The sequence below is a fragment of the Haemaphysalis longicornis genome, unplaced genomic scaffold (genome assembly GCF_048455015.1).
Source record: "Haemaphysalis longicornis isolate Haplotype H1 unplaced genomic scaffold, Haemaphysalis longicornis Haplotype H1 scaffold_2, whole genome shotgun sequence".
NCBI lineage: Eukaryota > Metazoa > Arthropoda > Arachnida > Ixodida > Ixodidae > Haemaphysalis > Haemaphysalis longicornis.
The window spans coordinates 5,416,476-5,437,361 of NW_027526295.1; the positions used below are offsets into that span (position 1 = coordinate 5,416,476).

Consider the following 20,886-nt stretch of genomic DNA (forward strand, 5'->3'; position numbering starts at 1 on the left):
AATTTAGCGTTTAGCGTATGCAAAGGCCACAAACGCTGTACTAAAACTCTATTAGCAGCAAAATAGCGTGCGTATGTGACACCGCTTGCGTTTACAAAGCTGCACGCCGAGCGCGTACGTTTCAAACCTAGTGACATCGTTTAAATACACTGGCAAGCACAGTGTAACGTAGTCAGATATCAACCGTATGCTCAGGCGACAAGCAAGAGCTTGTTTTATGTGGGGCGGAGATTGCGCATAAAGGCCCCCTAGCAAAAATTACCAATAGACAAAACCAATAGCCTATTGGGTTATTGACACCAATAGCTATTGGTGTATCAGTCTATAGGTGTATTGGTACCTATTGGTGTATTGGTCAGTCCTATAGGTGTATTGGTACCTATTGGTGTATTGGTCTAGTCCTATAGGTGTATTGGTATCATGGGCCCACTGGAGCATCAATTGAAATATGGCCAAATGCATGACAAGGCGTTTAGTTCACTGCATTCATTTGGCCATGCTACACTTGCTTCAGCAAGTTTCTAAACGCAACGTGGTCCCACTACCCTTCAAATATCACAAAGCCGTAAGTGCTGGTTGACTGCAGCTTTATTGCCCAACAGGCTGTCGAATTTCCGGTGCATATATTCCTCGAGTCAGAGCTGCAAGACCTGCAAAAACAGTATGGCAATAATTAGGAACTTTCGCAATAACTGCACATTTTAATAAGTGTGTCTGGCATTTCGTCCAGGCGAAACATGCCAGCAGCACGCCGCTACGGCAGCACGCCGCTCGACCACAAACTACAGTGCGTGAGTACGCCGATGTGGTCGGAACGCTTCTAAAGCTAGACAATCCGTTTCGATGCCATCTGGATGAAACATTACCCGCGGCACTTCATTTCATCTGTACAAAACGCTATATGCACAGTTGTTAATCGGAACACAAAGTCCTACATGCATTTGTACTCAGTTCACACGTGGTTGCATCGATAGTGGCTTTTCCAAAAATAAAAGCGCCGCTTGCCGACCTGCTCTGCTATTTTTAACAAGAAATTTTATCAGGAAGTAAGAAGCTTCTACAGCTTCACGGTGAAAAGAAATGTATACATACCTTCAAATGCGAAAATCTGAGCTGCGTAATGCGTGCACGCTCGTCACCGCCGCCGTGCGTGAAGACAATAATCCTTGAATACGAGCGACGCCGAAGGTGTCTTTACGTTCTAGTGGTCCACAGATGATGTCCTCATAGCTTAATATTTAAAACTAACAAATACAATGTGTGGAACTAAAATTCACAAACAAGGTGGCTGGCCGCTGAGATGAACGCCCGCGCCGCGGGATCGCGCCGAAGCGCCGGACATGGAAGAAGCCATTTTGCTTTGTTTGGCATACGAAACCTCCGCTAGGTTCATATTATCAGAGAAGCATTATTGAGAAGTTTTAATTAATGTATTTCACCCTAAAATTATAATGCAATTTTATGATGCGGGCTTAATTATTTTGGTGTTAATTTTGATTTTGCAGGCTTTACTTTCTGCAAACATATATTAAGTACGACATTCATCCTAAGAATCGGCCGTTGAATCGGCACCCAAAACAAACATGGCCGCTCCGCGGCACAGCGAGATTGGAAAAATTAGAGGCGATGGTTATGAAGGCGACCGCTGACGCTTGCGAAAAGATCTATAACTACTGCAGGCACAGAATTACACGCGCGGTGTGTTTTGCTTGTCGCAGGCTTGCGGGCAACCACCGTGCGCCGGCGGCTGCAACTCGTTGCTACCAGGAAATTTTTAAGCGCTACAGGGACATTATTTTTGAGGCGTGCTAAATGCAAAATGCTTGCAGCTAACGTGAATCGAATGTTTTCGAGCAGAAACATTGCTTGCAGGGCGGCAGATTCATTTTGACCAGCGGTGGTGTGTACCGAGCGCCGCAGCGCGAGATCGACACACGGGCGGTTTTACCTTTCGCCTCGATCTGGAAAACAACCGCTGCGGCCAGGATCGCACCCCCGTCCTTGAGCTTAATCCTTTATTTAGTGACGCTATGGGCTTAGCAGCACACCGCCTAAAAAAGCTAAGAGCTCTACTTTTTATTTGTGCCTGTAAACCAATAGCACCGGACAATGTATTTGACCAATAGATATCCCCTATTGGTCTATTAGGCTGATACAACCAATAGCTATTGGTCCCACTATTCCAATAGCTTTTGGTCCCATAGCTATTGGTCCCAATGGGACCAATAGGACCAATACGAATTGGTCTATTGGACCAAGACATGTCACTCTATCGGACCAATAGATTTTGTATTGGTCCTATAGATACTCAAATAGAACCAATAGCCTGACCTATAGGACCAATACATTATTTCTATTGGACCAATACAAATTTCTATTGGAATTTTTGCTAGGGCCCGTTCGCACTTGCGACGAAAGCGAGTGAGAGCGGCAGGAATTCCGTCGCTTTGTCGCGCGACGATCGTTTTTGTCGAATGGTCGGGACAAATTTTGGTTGCGCGACAGAATTCCCGTCACTTTCGCTCGCTTTCGTCGCAAGCGGGAATGGAAAGTTCTGCAGCTGCCGTCTGCTACGCAGCTCGGAGGTAACCGCGCGATCTGCTCGGGCCGGATGAACGCGCACACTCCCGCACGGCAGCGCCCCAAGCGGCAGACGGCCGCGTACATCGCTCCCGGCGCCCGCCTGGAGCCCGCAATCGGCACACTAGCCAGTATATTTCAGGCACTATAATGGAGGAAAGATTTTTTGCTTCCGATCATGGAGGAAAGAAAAGCTTAGGAGAGGCCCTGACGTCACACCCAGCGCAGCCGGAAACGCCATTTCTGTAAGTCGAATGGCGGACCATTGGCCCTCCATGCCATTGGCGGACTCTTCTTGCCTCTCTCTCTCGGTGCACCTTCTCCGCCTCCTCCGTCCCGTATCGCCTCTCTTGTCGTCTGCATCTGCCAGCGCCGAGCCGGCGGAAATCAGCTGATAGGCAGGTAGAAGGCCGTTTTGCAGCGCGTGACCGTGAACCTAAACGCGCGGTTACACTGTTACACGTCTTCAGTGTGGCCGCAGCAGGTTTGCGAAGCGGCTCGCTCTAACAATGCCGCAATGCTCGGTGCCAGGCTGCAAGTCGCGATCGGTACCCAAGGAATTGGGCGTCACTTTCCACCGGTTAGTGCATCATTCCGCTGACAAGTATTGCTGTACATTGGTGTGCATTCATCCTTTGTTCGCAATCGCCGCCGTTTATAGGTTCCCAAGCGATGGAGAACGCCGCGAACAGTGGGCGAACGCTGTGCGGCTACCGGACTGGAAAGTGCCCAAGTTTGCGTTGCAGTTTCACTGGCAATCCCAGAGATGACTAGTCAATTAAACGGCCGTCCTATATATATATAGGTAAGCAGTACTTCATGCAGATTTCACGCTAAAAAATTGTGGAATGTTTTTACAGTTGTTCGCGTGCCTTCGATAGAATTTTTTGCGGAGGAGGAGGAGGAGGAGGCAAAACGTTTTATTGAGTAAAAAAAAATGAGAGGGTGGGTGGCGTCAATAAACTTTTTTTCGCCAAGTTTCAACTTGTCTCAGTGTCAATAAATTCAAGGTGATATCAGTTGAAAACGTTCATACACTAACCTCGCAGTATGAAGCGTTGAAAAGCGAAATCCAGAGCGAGACCACAAAAAGATCCAGATTCCAGATCCAGCACTAGCTCTTCCAGTCAACAGACGGACACCTACTAAGGTAATAGGACGATGGAAATATATCAACTGAGAATCTACCTTGTAACAGTTGCAAAGGCACTGCCGCGCATTGCCGGCCTAGCAAACAACATGCAGCGGCGATAACCAAAAAATTGAGTTGCGAATCGTTCGGTTGCAAGTCGCCTACGTACTGCACACCGTGTATCACTTCCCGAAAATCTACCTGACGGGTGTCCGCGCGTACGACGGGACGGCGCGTTCACGATATCTGCACTTCAATAGGCGCGTCGTGATCGCGACCGGAGCAATAGCTTGACGCGGTGCACTCGCAAGTAGAAATTAAATGACATATTCACATCGGCGCAGCTGTCACAACTCGCAGCATCCTTTTCGAGTTCCGCAAGACCACAGCGCAGCAAAGCGAAGCAGCAATCTTCGCAATCGGACGACAAGGCAGGCGCTGCCTTTCCTCCATGACTGGCGAACGGCGGGCGGGCTGTTGCTAGGACGCCGTTGCTAACGCGATTTCCAATGGCCGCCGAAAACACGTGACTTCCTCCACACTTTTGCCAATGCGCGGGGATAGCTGGGGGCCTCTCCTAAGCTTTTTTTTCCTCCATGCTTCCGATGAACCTAGTTCTTTGCCCCTGTGTTTTTAAATACGTGAAGTGGTTAGCACGTCGTCCTCACGCAGCTCTGTATCGTCGTAGCATCGCTGATTGTCCGAACGAAGCTTGCAGCTAAGCCAATGCAGCGACCGAAGCTGTGTGTGTGTGTGTGCATCGCCTCCTGTGTGTTGTGGACGCGTTCGTTTCGCGATGAAATGCGACGTTGTACTTCTGCGGGTGGATAGTGCTTCCCATGGTCTGGATTATCTTTCTCGAACGACGTACCACTCAACCTCGCATGGGGTATGTGCAGTGTGCCTGGCTAAAAGCCTTCTCGCTTGCGCGCCAGAGTTGTGACTTGCTGCTCGTCCCCGCAAACCGGGTGTGAGGCGAGTGCCGAATTTACGACGGGCAGGAGGAGGCAACTCATCGTCTGTCAATCGCGGTTCAGACTTGCAACGCATGTTGTGACGTTGCGTTCGTTCGAAACGCATCTATGGATTGTTTTGAAGTTGAATAAAATGTACGCGTCAAACCCGGGCATTCGGCTCAGGGCGTTCTCTGCGATTGCACCAAAGAAGTGCCACGGGACTTTCTTTATGGTACGTACTCACGTAAGATAAAATCCACGTCGTGTTATGGCCGTGTTGCATTCAATACAAACGGTTAAGCGTTTGTTTACTCTTGTTTCGTTTGTCGTAAAATGTCAAAGCACTCCGGCACTCCGCTGGCAGATCAGGCGGCGAGCCGACGCTGAGCAGACGACTCATCTCTTTGCCGGAAGTGCGTGAAAAAGCCGCCCAATAGCAGGATGTCTAGCTCATGACGAACATCTGGGAATCGATGATGTAGACATGTGAAGATGGCGGCGTCCAAAAACACGAAGGAAAGGGTGAGAAAAAAGCGACAAACTTTGCAACAAAAGTGTGAGCTTTCCGCTGCGCGTAAAAGAGTAATACTTGGCACAGGTGACGTTGGCGACCCAATCTAGCGATTGCGCTAGTTCATTTAGTGTGCTCAAAATGCCTTTCAGGGCCCCTTTAAGTTAGCCGTTTTAGAGGCGTTCAATCATCGTGTATCGAAGTAACAAACTGGTGTACAATGTATATTTTAAACAAACCTAAAAAATATTGCATACTGTAATTTTTGACATTTTGTTGGGCTAATTAAATGTTAAATGGCATATTTATTCAAAATTTTAGTCGTGCGGTTTCTGTAGTTTCGTACAAAGGCAAATGGCGCCGTACAAGTAAAACGTGATCGCAGTAATCGTGGTAACGCTACTGTTCTCTGATAGCCTACGTTTAAATATTTCGTGGGAGCACTATAGATTATATGCATAAGCTCTATAACAAGCAAGTTGTGCTTGAGGTCTCAAGGATTTTTCCCCAGCAAGGTGCAGCTATCGCAAGTTGAATAAGACTGAGGGACAAAGGATTTTGCCTCGGCTGGACTCTTGACAGTGCAGGTACGTGTCTCTGTTTTTTCTTTTTTTGTGTGCGTGACTATCATGAACTGGCCATTTAAGTGGTACTTGCTGCTTGAACTTTAGTTCTACAAATATGCTGTGCTCAACAAATGTGTTTTCTACGTGCTTTCGTTCTTAATTGCACCGGCGACCGCTCATGAAGGAAGTTGACTTAAATTTTACTTTATTTTGATTTTATTTTCACAAACCACACGTCCTAGGTATGTTTTTTTGACGCTGTGTCTAAAGGTACGTCGGACGTACGCCGATCCTAGAATCTAACGATACGTCGGACGTACGCTGACCCATAAAATCTGGTTGTCGTGCTGCATATCTAAATTGCCAAATTACACATTTTCAGAGACCGGAGCCTAGGGGGCGGATGCTGAGAACAAGTGCAAGCCATTCTTCCACCTCACCCTCGCCTGCTGATACGGGGACACCATCGAAGCAGAGTGAAAAAATCGTTGTGAGCCAAGGAAGCAATGAGGAGGAACTATATTGATGCAGTTTTAATAAATGACACCAAAGAAGCTCTGCTGCCTTGTGCCATTTATTGGTGCTACCTGCTTGCGCAGTCAAGTGCAGTTGGGAGAAACGTCCCGCTGCAGATGATTGTGGAACGGGGAGTGCCGGAGATCAGCTGCAAGTGGAGTAGGTGAGAATGGCCGCAACTGGTCCCAGTTGGGACCAGTTGCGGCCATTCCCAGCTATTCCACTTGCAGCTGGTCCCAACTGGGACCAGTTTCAACTGGTCCCAACTGGAATTTATTGCAACTGGGACCAGCTGCAACTGGTCCCAACTGAGATTCCCAGCTGGTCCCAGTTGGGACCAGTTGCAACTGGTCCCAACTGGGAATTGTTCCATAACCCAGTTTAACTGAGACCAGTTGGAACCAGTTGGATTCCCAGTTGAACATTTTCACTAGGGGGTGCTACCGCCCACTTCGCCGGAGCCATTTCGCGCTTCGCCCTGTGTTTCGCCGACTGTCGTGTTGGCGCCTGCCCGCCCGATGAAGTAACCTGCCTTCAGTGCCCAAACCGTTCGCCCTACTCGCCCTCTCGTCTCGTAACCAGTTTGCTGCCTTGTACCGCCATGCCCCTCGTGAATTGGAACGAGGCTACGCCAGAGGACCTCGCAGGCTTTACAGCAGATTATCTCCGTGAAGAGTTGGCTCGCCGAAACCTGGACGCTACCGGGCTGAAGGAAGAAGTAATAAACCGCCTTATCGCCGACATCGCTCAAAAACGCTCAGCCAAGCCCACTTCCCCAGACTCCGCGGCGTCCACCCAGCGCCCTGACACAGCACCGCCTCCGCCGAGCTCCGATGCAGCACAAACTACCGAGTTGCTGACAGGTTTACTTCAGCAGCTCCTTCATGTGTCGCAATGCGCTGCAGTCCCTGTTCAAGTCACAACTCTTCCAGACCTGTCCGCATCGCTTCCTACGTACAGTGGGGACGGCGGCATTTCAGCGTCCCACTGGATTGAAGAGTTGGAGCGAACTCAAAACCTTGCTTCGTGGCAGCCTTCAACACTACTCGCCGTCGCCATGGGCAAACTTCGTGGAGCGGCCGCTGATTGGAAAGCCGTCATTGGCCGTCAATGCCCGACGTGGGAAACGTTCAGGCAAGCGTTCCTAGATCAATTCAGCGCCAAGCAGACCTTGCTGCAGTGGCAACAAGCAGTTACTTGTCGCGTGCAAGCACACGAAGAGAATCTTGTCAACTACTCTCTGGCAAAGCTGAAGCTCATCTCTGGATGCCCAGTCACTCTCTCGGACACTCAGCGCGTAGAGTACGCCCTTCAAGGCATTGCCGACTCGAACCTGGCCACTACTATAGCAGCACAACGCCCACCGACCGTCGCAGCATATATGGACATTGTCACTCAGCTTGATCAAACACTGAGCCATTCGGCCATTCCATTTTCACGCCCAGGGTATCTAAACGCCACACCACCCACTCCAAGCCTACAGTCGCCTTCCCGCAACTCAGCGTACATGAATCCACAGGCTGTGTCAGACAGAACGAGCCGGCCACAGCGAATTTCAGCCCTGCCACCAGACCAACAAGAGTTCCGATACCACACCATCTCCGCTAAACATGGTGCTCCTGCCTACCGTCCTGGACAGAACTTGGCCGAAGCTGTGTGCTTCCAATGCCGCCAAAAAGGACATCTCGCATCCAAGTGTCCATCTAGAGCTACCGCTCCAACGTCTAGTACACATTCTTCCCCAGCTCTCCACAGTACCCCTTCGGAAACCCTCGATGGATCACTGGTCCAGTGTGCCCTTGTTACCACCACAATTGCTGGGATTGGTCAAGTGGATGCATTTCCCGACAGTGGATCGAAAGTGACGCTTGTTTCCCGCTGCCTGGTCAGCTCTTTGCCCCTCTTGCCCTGGACTAGACCCCCTCTAGTTGTCGTCGGTGGAGAAACAGTAGCTCCAGCTGGTGCCGTATGTTTGAAGGTTTCTGTCGGACCTATCACCGCCTTGGTTGAAGCAGCCGCCCTCCATAATAATGCTGTGCCACTTATATTAGGTGAAGACTGGTTTTCTGCAAGCCATGCACAATTGGTGTTTCAGCCACCCATGCCAACTGAAATTCGCCACGCACCCACAGGAACGATTGTTCGGTGCCATGAACGACTGTTGCCCAGGATGTCGAACGCTGTTATGATCCAGGGGTCCTTGTTCAATCACCATATGCCTGGACACCACAGCTCAGCAGGACTCCAGTGTTTGCCACTCCCAGGACCAGATGAGCCGCCGTGGTTAGCACTATCTCGCCAAGAGGATGTTCCCAACAACTACAGCCCCTCTCCTGAATGCAAGCAAGCTGCTTCTCCAATAGTTGAGCAGAAACGCAGCCAGTCCAAAAGCAAGTTGAGCAAAAGTCACAGCAGCACAAGTGGCAGTTCCCGCAAGCCCTCGTCCTCATCGAGCAGTAAAGCGCACCGGAGCAGTTCAAGAGACAAGGAGCGGCACAAAGATATACCCCAGGAGAAAAACAAGTCGTGTGACGCCAAACCTTTATCTGCAGGAGATGTTGAGCACAATGCAGAGCACAAGCCACCCGAACTAAAGCAGTTGGAAGCCAAAATTGTCTGAGGCCAAAAGTTCATCGTCAGAAACTGATTCAAGGCGAGCAGAGAAGTCAACGCAGAAGCACCGAGACAAGTCGAAGGACAAAAGCTCCAAGAAGCGTTCCTCCAAGGGGCACAGTTCTCAAAAGGCAGCAGCATTGAAAGTCTCTTCACTTCCACCGCCAGCGCACGCAGAACCCGCCTCCGCAAAGCCTTCAATGAGCAGCTCCGTGCTACGTCGTCCACCATCGCCGCCGCCTCCCCCTTCCAACAAACCGCGAAAGCAGAAGCCACCACCAGAACCCTCGGAACGGAAGTTACGGCCAGAGCCTCTGGAGTGGAAGCTGCCAGCGGGGCCCCTGGAGCGGAAGCCGCCCGAACCCCTAAGCGCTTCAAGGACTATTCTCTCTCGCAGTGAAGGCAGCAAGCAGTGCCACTTCCGTGACCAAAGGGACTTGGTCCAACAGAGAGGAGCCGGATGTGAGCCAGCGCACCGACTACTAGCGACACCTGCCCGACACATCAGAAGCCAGCGCCGCAAGCGCACAGACTACGGCGACACCTGCCTGCCACATCGAAAGCAAGCACGAAGCCGAGGAGAGCGAGTGTGCGGCGCGCGGCCGGCGGTAGTAGCTTGAGAGGCTCCTCGAGGCGCCTTGCCTCGCTAATAAAGTTAGTTTTCTGCCTTCGAGTGCCTTGGTCGCGTCTCGGGCCCTCGCTGGCCCGCGTCGCCCCTCACAACCAGTGATCTGAGTAGGAATCAAACTATTACGAATATTAGTATTCATTTGTACCACTTTAAATGATCTTCGCTGGCTTCAATGACTACTGCTTCCACTCCAGCCTTAGCGCTGGGACACCTCGATTCGTGTGCTTTGAAGAGAAAGGCACTTGCGTACGAGATGGATTACCGTGTAGCCGTAGAAATGTTGCGGTAGTTTATACATTCTTTTGGTAACCGTGAGCTTTGTGCCTTCGTTTTTGTTGAGCGACATTGTGACAGCATGGGAGCCTGAATGCAGAAGTGGAACTCCCACGTTTGTGGTGGTCATTTTATCAGCAAAACTTATTCACCCACCCAACTGCCCAAGCTACAAACCATCCCTCCTCCCTTTCCCATTTTACCACCTGCGTAAAATAAATGCTGACACCGATAGTTAAAAATGTGGCAGTGTTAACGTCAGCCGGTGTTTTTTAATGCTTAAGTAATATTTACAGAGTACCTGAAAAATCGTGTAGTGCCTTGTACTCAGTAAAATCGTATAAGCTTTAACGTGATTTTTGGGGGCTGGCACTGAAATAGCGAGTGTTCAGCTACAAATACAGGTAACAACGTTGCACTGCGTGACACTCGATTCTGGGAAGTAAGGTGGAAATCTGTACGAAAGTGCGCCAGCCAGCCTGCCACCTAATGCATTGAAAAGAAAGTAAAACAAGGAGTGGGAGAAGCGAGCGTATACTATGCTCAACACCACATACTCATACCCTCGGTTTTGTGAATATTCGGTTCCCGAGCCTTATCTCGCCTCGTAATCCTGTTAGATCATGCGAAAAAAGCGCTCACATTAACCACAACGCAAACGCACATTAGACGCACGTATTTGCAAATTTTGTAAGTTATGTTTCGTTGGTGAACGCCCATTAAGCGGTCATTTTAGTCACGAACGATCTCCAGGACGCAAGAAAAAGCAATGGAAACTAATGAGACAGTTGCGAGTCAGCGCCCGTCTTGTGCACTCTTTTCTGTAGTTTGTCTGTTTGCGATCTAACGCTTCCACATGGACACCCATTTGATAAATACAAAGGTGCGTCTTGAGTTGTGCGACCTGGGAAGGGCCTATCAGATGCACTCCGCACGCACTGGGGTACGTCGGCGCCTTCCCATTCTAGCAGACGACGCGCGAGCTATGAAGCAAGGCTCGACGGCAGCGCCGTTAGTTTCGGCGACGACCGTTCCGGCCACGCTGAACACAGGGCGAGCAGGGCGAGTATGGGAAGCTGCGAAACCATCAAGACCAAGCCATCATCGTCATCATCACAAGCGACGGTTGTCGTCGTTGTGCCGCCCGCGGTGAAGCTGTCGTGAGCGTTTTCCTTTGCGGCGACATGGATGAGAGCCTTGTGTACTACACTTTGTTGGTGCCCCTCACTGTGCCAGTGGCGATGTTCTTCATGTTTTGGGCATGGATGGGCTTTCAAGCGGTCGTCAACAACTGACTCCGTTCCACGTGCGCGCCTGTTGACAGTAGCGCGACAGGTACATACATACATACGTTGAACTTCCAGTGCGACAGACTGCTTGCCGAGATGGGTGAGCCCGAGGAACCGCAAGGTACGTTTTCCTTGGCGAGGGGACTCGCACATCACCGATTTGATGTGCGAACAGCGGAGCCCACTCGACCAGAGTGCGCTCAAACATAGCAACACTGGTCGTTGTTTCTGGTTCTGGGAGTTTCGACGAGAACGTAACGAAAGTCGGTGATTCCAGTGTAGGCTGGCTCGAGACATGCTAAAGCGTCGTCCCAAGTGGGAAGTGGCGACGAGTTCCGTCCGTTCCCTCGGCGATTTTCATGCTGTCCAGGCCATCCGGTTTTTAGCGCCCCGGGATCGCTTCCCCTGCCCCGATTCTTGGCGCTGAAGAAACCTGCACAGGTGTGCCGGTACAGAAATGCTGCATGAATAACCACGCAGCGGAAAATGACTTGTCGCAAACACCTTTGCCTCATCATGGGTGTTCGTGCTCTTAAATTCGTCCTTGTGGACTTGTAGTGGGACACGACACTTTCACTGCTTACAAATTTCGTGGCCAGGAGAAGTGAATAGTGGCATGGCCAGCAGGCTATGATTGCGACTTCCGTAGTCGAGATTTTTTCAGATCCTCGATAAAGTAGTTGGTGTTCTTGAGTGTCTTGTTAATGTTGTGACAGATGTCCCATTTAGATGTGTTAAAAGAACCACAGGGACTCGTTACACACCGGAATTTGGTTTGGCTGGAAAACTTAATGCCTGTACTGGGGAATAAATCTGGAGGCACAAATTTGGAACCACCGACTTGGTGCGGCATAATGTTTGTGCTGCTGGCGTTTGTTGTTAACCTTCCTCTGCGTAAAACAGTTAACATTTTTTGTAAACACCGAGTTTGGCCTAGAAAACCATTGCAATTGATGGCTGCTTTTGTCAGTCGGTCAACCAGTTGGGTGAATCGGTGCTGTTTTGTTTTCCTGGGTGTGTATTGTCTACACAATAGCACATCTTAAAGGATGGCAGGAAGGACACACGTTTGTATCACTCACTGGCCCAAGCTTCCACCCTCATCAACTCTACAGAGAGGTGCACATTACAAACTGTTGGGCCAATAACTGTGGCTAGTCTGGGCTCGCTACAGACCTCAACACACTTGCTTGAAATTCGCACAAACATAAAATAGCCTGTAAAGAAATGTTTCAGGTCGTCCTCGTGGTCCCTTTAAATACAACGCGGTAGCAGCTACGACGAGTTCACTGAATGAGAGAAGTTTGTTTTTGTTCAGTTGTTTGTGAGGAGGACTAGTCCTCGTCCTAAATGGCGGCCAGCAGCAGCCCCTGGGCCCTGGCAACATTTTCAGCCAACTGGACGTCTGGGTCTGAGTGGAGCTCCTACGGCTCATCATTTGAGATTTTATGGCTTTGTTGGGTGACAGGTATGCTTGGATCCATATTTGCTAGGGGGGGGGGGGGGGGTCGTCCAATTCTGTAATGGTTTCCCTGTATGAGACCATGCAGTCTCTTCCCGACCTCAGAAGAAGCTGCTTGTTGGCTCGGCATGCGAGTCTTTTAGCTGTGTTGTGAGCGGCCTTGTTACTTAGGGAAGAGTGTGCAGGTGCCCATGAAATTCGGACTTCTCTCAGGTCTTAAATTTACCAAAATGCGTCTTCCCTCGAGCAATATGCGCCTGTTAATAAACTGCACTTTTAGAGTCACTGATTAGGAATTTAGCTGATGTGGAGGCCAGTGCAATGGCCGATTCCTCAGCTGTCTCGGATTTTGTGATTTCAACCGTTTCGCATACGATTGATTTACCTTAGGCATCTAGAGCAGCTATGGACATCGTATCGCACGAGTCATTATCTGCCGCATCCACATAGCTCATGTCCCGAGATTCTTCTCTTAATGGCTCGCTCTTGTCATTTTCCCTCGCTGTGTTCCAGGTGCATATTTTGGGGTAACAAATATTTTCACCCATCCACATACTTCCTGCAGATGTCGACCTTGGTGGCTTGTTGGTACGTGTGGTTAATGCCTATAAAAGTGACTCTGTGGGCTTCCATAACTTCTTCCAGTGTGTTGAAGATTCCCTTGTTAGCCGTACAGGTAGGAAGCCCAAGAGCTTGCTTGTGTGCCCCCCTAATGATTTCTTCCAGTTTCGTCTTTTCAGTGGCTCGTAAATTCAGCAACATATACTATATGACTAACGAAATAAGCCTTCTCTAATCTTATGAGGTCTGCCTCCTTCAATCTGTAAAGCTCTAACCACATGGAGTGATTTTGCGAGTGATTGTGGGAGCGACGAACTACTTTTCACCGGGGACCAAATCACTCATCAAATCGCTCAGTTCTGGGTCACCAGAAAAAGTCGCTCACCTCCCGGAAGTGGCCTCAGCGACTGGTTAGGGGCACAACTTCCGGCTTAGGGAGAGAACGAGGCGAAGGCAGGGCTGCCTAGAAAAGTACCGCCATCCGCTTACTGGTTTTTGTGACAAATGCACGCGTAAAAAAACCTTGCGGTGCTGGGCCGCAATATTGGGATTGCGTTTCGCTGTCGCTTGCTCGATCTCTCTCATGTGGCTGCCTCGGGGAGCGATTGGGACGAGCCTTTGCGGATCCCCGCTGCATTGCTCGTCCCATTGGACACAAAAATCGCCCCCTGTGGCTACCGCTCATAATACCGGTTGTCAATCCTTGAATGATGGGCGCTGTACTCTCGTGATTTTATGGCTTCACTGTTGAGCCCATTTGCCTGGCGTTAAAGACCACGATACCTGATGCCTTTAAATATGGGAATAGTTTGGGGTTTCGGTGGGGCTTTTCCGTCGTCCACGCGTTGGCTGATAGAGTAGAAGCGCTGACTTCTGTGGCAAACATCTGAGACCTATGGTGGATACATAGTGCACGGCTGTATTTATGGTCGTAGGCAGCGTCGTGGCCATCACTACCTCCTGTGACTCCAGAGTGAAGTAATCCTGCAATCATCATCACTCAGTTGGACTCGTGAAAGCTGTGTGGGGAGTCGGCATTAGTTAACACATTCTTGCAGTACAACAAAAAAAAAACCAACCATACAAAAAACATTGCACTGAAGCTGGAGGTTGGTCGTCCTTCAGTTCTAGGAGTGCTTGGGAAGCCGGGCGGGGGTTTCCAACTGGGACAGGGTTTCTGCAGTCCACATTGTGAGCCGCTGCAAAGGTTACGGAGGTTTCCCCGTGTCCGTAGGCCGGAGTTCTGCGCGTGCAGAGACAGGCTTGAAGCTGGCAAGGGGATTCTGCAGTGTGGCCATAGCGAGCTTTCTCTGGAGTTCTTCAACATGCACCACTTGCGAAACTCCGTGTCAGAATCTGGGTGGTGCAAGCACCAGTGTCGTAGCCAGAAATATTTGTCAAGGGCGGGTTATGCACTGCCGACAAAACAGAAAAAAAAAAGTGCAGAAGGAAAGATAGCCTGCACGCAAACGTTATTTAATTTTTGTTTGTTTACGATGTGGATTGTGAGCAGTGTTGGCAAAAAAGGCCGAGATGAGGGAAAGACACCGCTCGGAAAATGGCGGAGGGCGTCAGGACACCCCGGATGGCTATGCCCCTGGCAAGCACCCGTACCTTGTTGAAGCGTGTACTGGTGCAAGACACCTAGGGGACAAAAATTGAGCTTTGGTAGACATTTGCCTAGTAATGCAACGCAATAAAATTAAGCATGCTGTTCAAGTGAGCAAGCAATGATGATTTCCACAGTTCTTCCTTTTATGACTTGCGAACTTTCTGTCGACAGATGGCAGGCTAAGTGCCCTGCCCCCAGCGGACTGGTTTTTGACACATGAAGGGGTGTCACAAGGGGTGTGCTATGTTGAGTAACTCTGGCTCTCTCTGCTTGCCCGAGGCCATTGCAGCATGCCACGGCTGCTGTGTGCAGAGCTGGGCAAGGGCAGCAGAGGGGCTCCCTGATTGGCTCGCCCAGGAGGCATTTTTCACATGCACGGTGGGAAGAATCTTTGGAGGACCTCCGGAGGGCAGCTTTCTCTGGTGGGCACATGTGGACGCCAGTCAGTGGGGCCATTTTCATTGCTCTCGGGGGGGACGAGGATTCGGTGCCCCCCCCCCCTGGTTGAGTAGAGCTGCGCACCAGCAGCTCGGGGTCCTCGTGTACTGACTGGCCTGTGGTGGGCTCCCCGAGGTGGTCGACAGCTGTTTGCACCATTCGCACCACCCTCGTACAACCTGCCTTTTGGACCGCCCACATCAGCTGCCTGCCTCTAGAGCCTTGCTTGCTGGAGGGGAATGTTAGCTGTGTCTTGGGGGGGGTACAGGGGTTGCCATCAGTAATACCCCTGTCACACGGGCACTTTCAATCGCTGTTAAACTGAATCGCGATCGAGTTTTCGAGCGCGCTCGACGCACTGCCGCTGCTACATGGCCCGTTTCAATCGCGATCGAGAAGTTGCACCGGTTGTGCTCGTGTACGCCAGATGGCATTAACAATGTACTTGCGGCCGGCGTCTGGTAACTTCGCGTGGTCGTAGGTATACGTAACTGTGTAAATCTTACCGAATGGTTATTTCGGTCAAGTTATTTGACACAGTTTGCGGCGTTAGTTGACGTAACCTTCTGTGCCGTTGCTGAGCGGGGACGAGAGTATCGCCGCTTTCGTTCGATCGCGCTTGGAAGCCCTGATCGCGCTTGAGAAACCAGGACTGAGTTCGAGTGGTATTGAGCTCGATCGCGATTGAAACTGCAGTGTAGCAGCAGCCCGATCCGGATCGAGCTCGATCCGGATCAACTCAGTTGTGATTGAAAGTGCCCATGTGACAGCGGTATAAGCCTCTCCAGGAGGCTCATTCATAACCTGTGCCGTTCGAATGGGCGTAACCATACTGTTGGTGGACGTTAGGACGCAGCTGTCCTGCCTAGTCCCTGTGGCTTTCTAACGGCCGGTCAAAAACGGGCAACTTGAGACCGGATGAATCTCACCTGGTCGGGGGGGCAGATTCGTGGTGCAGGGGTTCACTGACGGAAAGTGTATCTCTCAGCCTCCGCTCAGAGGCGTGGTGCACTCAGCCACCGAGTGAGTGAGGCTTCCGTCAGAAAGCTGAAGCTGAAAGCGTTTACGTCTTGGCTGGCCACCCCTTTCAGCGGCTGCAGCAGGCATGGAGGCCCCCGGGGAGCTCCGGGGCCTGGGCGTCTCCGTGTGCAGCCAGGCGGACCTGGAGCAGGGTGTGCTGGAGCAGGTGCAGCGGGCAGTGCAGCAGCAGGAAGCCGAGCAGCGGCGCCGGGCGCTGGACAAGGAGCGCGCTGCCGTCCGCAAGCGCATCGGGTCAGTGCCCTGGCTGGGGCTGAGGGGGTGGGGCCCTGGGGCACTGAGGAGACACGAGTGAGCACCAACCGCACGTAACAGCTTCACTGGTTAACCACAGACTTGCACTGCTAAGGCTGGACCAAGGCATGGGCAGAGACGGAGTGAACACAGCACGAATGGTAAAGCACAAACCATCAGCTGTGGTTTTACCACACCTGGCCACCGAGACTACTATGCTGACTTGTCGTGGTTGGTTAGTTCCCAGTGAAGTTGTAAACGTGACGAGTCTGCTGTCAATGCATGGCCATCGGTGGAGGGGCTGTGGTTGTGACAGAAGGTGGCTGCGACTTGCTCTATGGAAACTATCCCAATGAGCGGCTAAGAAGATTCTAGCATTATGCACCGCTGGTTGTCCTTCCTCACAGGCCAACAGCGCACGGAATTAGTTTTTCTTGCTTGTCGTGCCTGAAGCTTCTACCCTGGCAAATAGATCGTTTGGAGTGACGCTGTTCTGTCGATGGTGCAAGTTTGAGTGGCATTTGCAGCCATGGGCAACTTTTGAGCTTCTGGGCGGGCTATGCCAGAAACAAGGGGAGCACTTCTCACCACCGGCCCCATGCACCCGAAACTGGCCTGTGGTTGGCCCCCCTGCGCGGGGGCAAGTTGGCAGGCTGCGGAAGCACTTGCGGCTGCTGCCGTAAGTCATGAAGGAAGCATGAGGGACCTGTTTAATGTATCCAGGGCAAAAATGTAGCCGAGTTGAGTTTCTGTCCCCAGCCATGGCCCTTCAACCAAGCCACCCTGTGTCCGAGAGCTGTGGCCGGTTCCCCTTGTGCAGGGAGTTGCGGCAGCGGCTGGGCCGTCTGGGCAAGAGCTCGGCAGAGCTGGCGCGGAGCCACTACATCCCGGCGGCCATCTTCAGGGGCCGCGATGCACAGGCCGAGGCACAGGTCGGTCTCTTCTCTCTTCCGTCCTTGTTTTTGCTGCGCTATTTTCTTTTGAAGGCGTCCACACGAGTGGGCAGGAGAGGCCCAGGAAAAACTGTAAGCAGCTGACGTGGCTGCCTACGGGGACCCATGGAAATTGGCCGTTTTCGAACCCCTTGTGCAAATGGTGCTGTGCCTGCCTTTCCGAGCGACGGAATTCAGTGGCTGCAACATGCGAGACGCATTTTGCAGGGGGAGGAAGGAGAGCTGGGCTGCCACGGATGTGGTTTGAAGTTGCTCATGCATGCAGGAATGTATTTGCGATGCTGCCATGACGGCTCCAGCTGAGTCCCCTGGAGCTGTCCACTTGTGCAGGGTAGGGGTTTGGGCGAGTGGGCACGTACGAGGGGCACAAGCACAGAAGGAGGGCGCTCGGTGTTTGCCCGCTTGTGCTTCCCGCACACGGGAGGTGCAGTCGACCCTGCCTTGCGACCTGGGCGCATTGCCCCCACCCCAGGCGGAGCTGGAGGAGCTGGCGTCTCGGGAGCGGGACCTGGAGGCCCAGCTGAAGGACTGCGAGCACCAGGAGGGGCCCCACAGCGCGGGTGAGCAGCCACAAAAGGGGCTCGTCCGCAAGGGCCCGAGCCTTTCGCCCACCGGCTGTTAGCTGGGAGGTGTGCAGTGGCAGCTTTGGCAAACGCTGGAGGGTCAAGGTGACCAAAGTGCACACTTGCCCAGTCCGGCTGTGTTGTGCGGGGCAAAAACCAATGGACGGTGCGGGTCCCTTTTGCGATGAAAAAGATTGCATGGCGCACAGACGTTCCCCAGAGAACTCCTGTCGCAGCCAGCGCCACCGAAAAGATTTTAAACCATACTCAACAGTTATTTAAAGTTGTTTCATAAAACATTGTGCCGCAAAATAAAGGAATGAAACTCCTTAAGGATAAATTTAACAAATCTGGTAAGCAGAGGCCGCCAGGGAGGCTGCTTACAACGGGAGCTCCTCAGCAGAGATAGGCACTGCAAAAGGCCAGCCTTGAACGACATGCCTCTCTTTTCGAGCATACACATACCATAACACCAGCCAGAAATTGGTCTCGCACACAGCTTACTGCGCTCTGGCAACCCCTTGGAGAAACAGGGGCTGAGGTGGTCGCACAAACTTGAAAAGTGTCCCCTCCTATGCCCTCCTTTTAGGTTAGGCTGCTGCTTAGGCAGATCTATCTCCCAGGAGTCTTCAGGCCCTGGAAGAAGCAGCAGAAACTTTGACTGTGCGCGTTTACTAAGTAAGCGGCTATGCGTGCCTTTGGTTTGGTTGCGCCAATAGCTATGGCCAAGTCTAGGGGGCACCAACTGGACCCGTTTTTGCCCCTGAATCAAACCAAATCAGTTTATTCAAACATCCTGGGATGCTTAGGGGTACGGTCAAAAGGCCCAGAAAAGGCTTGACAGTGGTCTGTGCCCCCAACAAGGCATACAGGGGAAAGCGCGGCATATCGGAAGCACTCACAGTGAGTTTGCAGAACGCAGCTGCTCACAACATGGCCACAAAAATATAAGTAACAAAGGCAAAACAATTCCAGGCTGGAAACATGAGTTATCTGCCGTACACAGTATGCATGAGATAGAAAACAAACAAGAGTATAAAAAAAAAAAGAGAGAAGACAATGTGCATTACACCAAAACTAAATATGTGTAAGTACAAAAATATGTGATAAGAAAGTATGGCTTGTTCAACAAGGTTATAAGCCCTGCCTAATTTGCGTTTGCTTTTTCCGGCCGTTCTGTTGCAGAAAATGAGCCAATGGGTCGCACGGCCGTTCCCTTTTTTCCTAATTATGCAGCTTATTTCAGGGAAGTGTGCATTAAAAATGGTGCCAGTATGATTCTGCAATCTTTCGAATGAACCAAACTTGTGTTTTGTCTGCATGGCCTCTTTAAGGTGGGGGGGGGAGGGTATAACATAAGGGGGGGTGGGGGCAAAACAGTAATAGTACAGACATAACAAGAATACAGTGGCCTACTTGTGGTTCCCATTGTGCCTGCAGGGCAACAGTGCGCCAAAGCAAATGTTTCCTCTCTGTGTTGCTTTTCACGACCTTCACACCCCTGCCACACGCACACCTAATCACCGTCGTTGTGGGTGATGGGGGGTGTTGCTTGGGAATATTTACGCTGGTGGCCTTCCAATCAGGAAACGCATTCACACTAGCTTCTGGTTTCTGGTTGAACAACAACGCTTACCAATAAACTGTAGAGCACTGTGTGAATCACTGGCATGTTGCTGTATCAATGAAGAGAAGGTGAAATACGCTTTGCAGAGCGCCGCCATGCTCGCTGCTACCTTTTTCCGCTGTAATTCTCTGGTCAAGGCATCCGTTTACTCTTCATAAGTGTTTGCATTTCGCTCTTTGTTGCTCAGTTTTTTTATGATCAACTCTTACCTGCTTGACCAGTTTTCTGCTCGTAATTCAAAGTGGAACAGGATGACGCACAAGAAACAAGCAATCTGAGAGCACTGTTCATTTCAAAACAACACGTCTTATATTCGATCCTTCCTTTGTAATGCATGCGCAAAGCACACGACGGTAACGTTTGCCTCGACTTTACAAAGGAAGGATCAGTTACGGACGATGTGTCTGTTCAGAAATCAACGGTTGATAGAGAGCATTGTCTGCTTCTTGTCTGTTGTCTTGTTGTACTTTGCCTAAAGCGGTCCCGTCCAACTAGTTGAGCTTTCTCTTTTGCAATTCTTCCGCCAGGCCATTGTGCTGCTTGCTATTGAGGGGGACTGTGACTGGCCCCCAGTTATTTGCAAACTGGTTCAAAGGTGGGCGCCCGTGGGGACACTCCGCTCGGGGACGTGTTCATTGTGGAAGCAGGGCACACTCTGCCAAGCCTCTGCTCTGTGGTCAAGGGCACAGGGGCTGCTGTGGGGAGTGTGGCTGCCTGAGCCAGGCAAGCCTGCTGCTGCTGTTGCTTCTGCAGGGGCCGTCTGCAAAGAGGAGGAGACGGAGGAGGAGATGCTGATTCGGACGGGGCAGATGACGCCCTTCGGGACAGCAGCTCCGGAACAGCAGCCCTCCACCTCCCGCAGGGGGCAGCAGCAGGTGGAGGAAGAGGAGGAGGAGGAAGAGGAGGGGGGAGGAGGAGGAGGCTCGGACGACGAGTACCGACCCGAGGAGGAGGAGGAGGAGGAAGCCAGCGAGGAGGAGGAAGCCTCCAAAGGTGAGGGACAGGAAGGTTGAGGCTTGGGCCTTCTGTGCTTGCACGATTCTGGCGCACCCCCCGATTGTAACACGCAGTAGAATTCAACACCCGGAAACCACAGAAATAACTTGGTGCCGATTCTACCGTGCACACGAAATAAGGCCCTTAGCAGACGCCGCATAATTGCGCGAAACCTTTAATTGAACATAAATCGGCACACGCTGTGTGCAGCTTCCGCCCTTCCCTAAGGCTTTGCATTTAAACGAGTACTGACACAAAATTTTGAAGGTGAGATAACTTCAAAGATTGATTGGAGTGAATGGATACATCATCTGCAAAATATCAGCGGCAAATAC

General features: G+C 51.3%; 1 protein-coding gene and 2 long non-coding RNA genes across 4 annotated transcripts in view; 2 read left to right on the top strand and 1 right to left on the bottom strand.

Moving 5' to 3' along the window:
* Window positions 1-570: 570 nt before the first annotated feature.
* On the bottom strand, window positions 571-1,919 carry LOC144166974 (uncharacterized). The gene is made up of 2 exons (XR_013321798.1): window positions 1,093-1,919; window positions 571-650 (listed from the first exon to the last, which is right to left on the bottom strand). It is a non-coding gene; the product is annotated as an uncharacterized LOC144166974 (long non-coding RNA).
* Window positions 1,920-5,521: 3,602 nt separating this feature from the next.
* Window positions 5,522-6,299, top strand: LOC144166975 (uncharacterized). Its single transcript, XR_013321799.1, has 2 exons — window positions 5,522-5,766; window positions 6,128-6,299. It is a non-coding gene; the product is annotated as an uncharacterized LOC144166975 (long non-coding RNA).
* Window positions 6,300-10,876: 4,577 nt separating this feature from the next.
* Window positions 10,877-20,886, top strand: part of LOC144168704 (DNA excision repair protein ERCC-6-like) — a 93,863-nt gene continuing 83,853 nt past the window's right edge. For both annotated transcript variants that reach the window (XM_077697640.1, XM_077697641.1), the window contains exons 1-5: window positions 10,877-11,188; window positions 16,232-16,412; window positions 17,233-17,344; window positions 17,838-17,925; window positions 20,309-20,548. In XM_077697640.1, coding sequence (XP_077553766.1) covers window positions 11,164-11,188; window positions 16,232-16,412; window positions 17,233-17,344; window positions 17,838-17,925; window positions 20,309-20,548 — 646 coding nt within the window. In that variant the 5' untranslated portion in view covers window positions 10,877-11,163. The remainder of the gene's footprint in view (window positions 11,189-16,231; window positions 16,413-17,232; window positions 17,345-17,837; window positions 17,926-20,308; window positions 20,549-20,886) is intronic.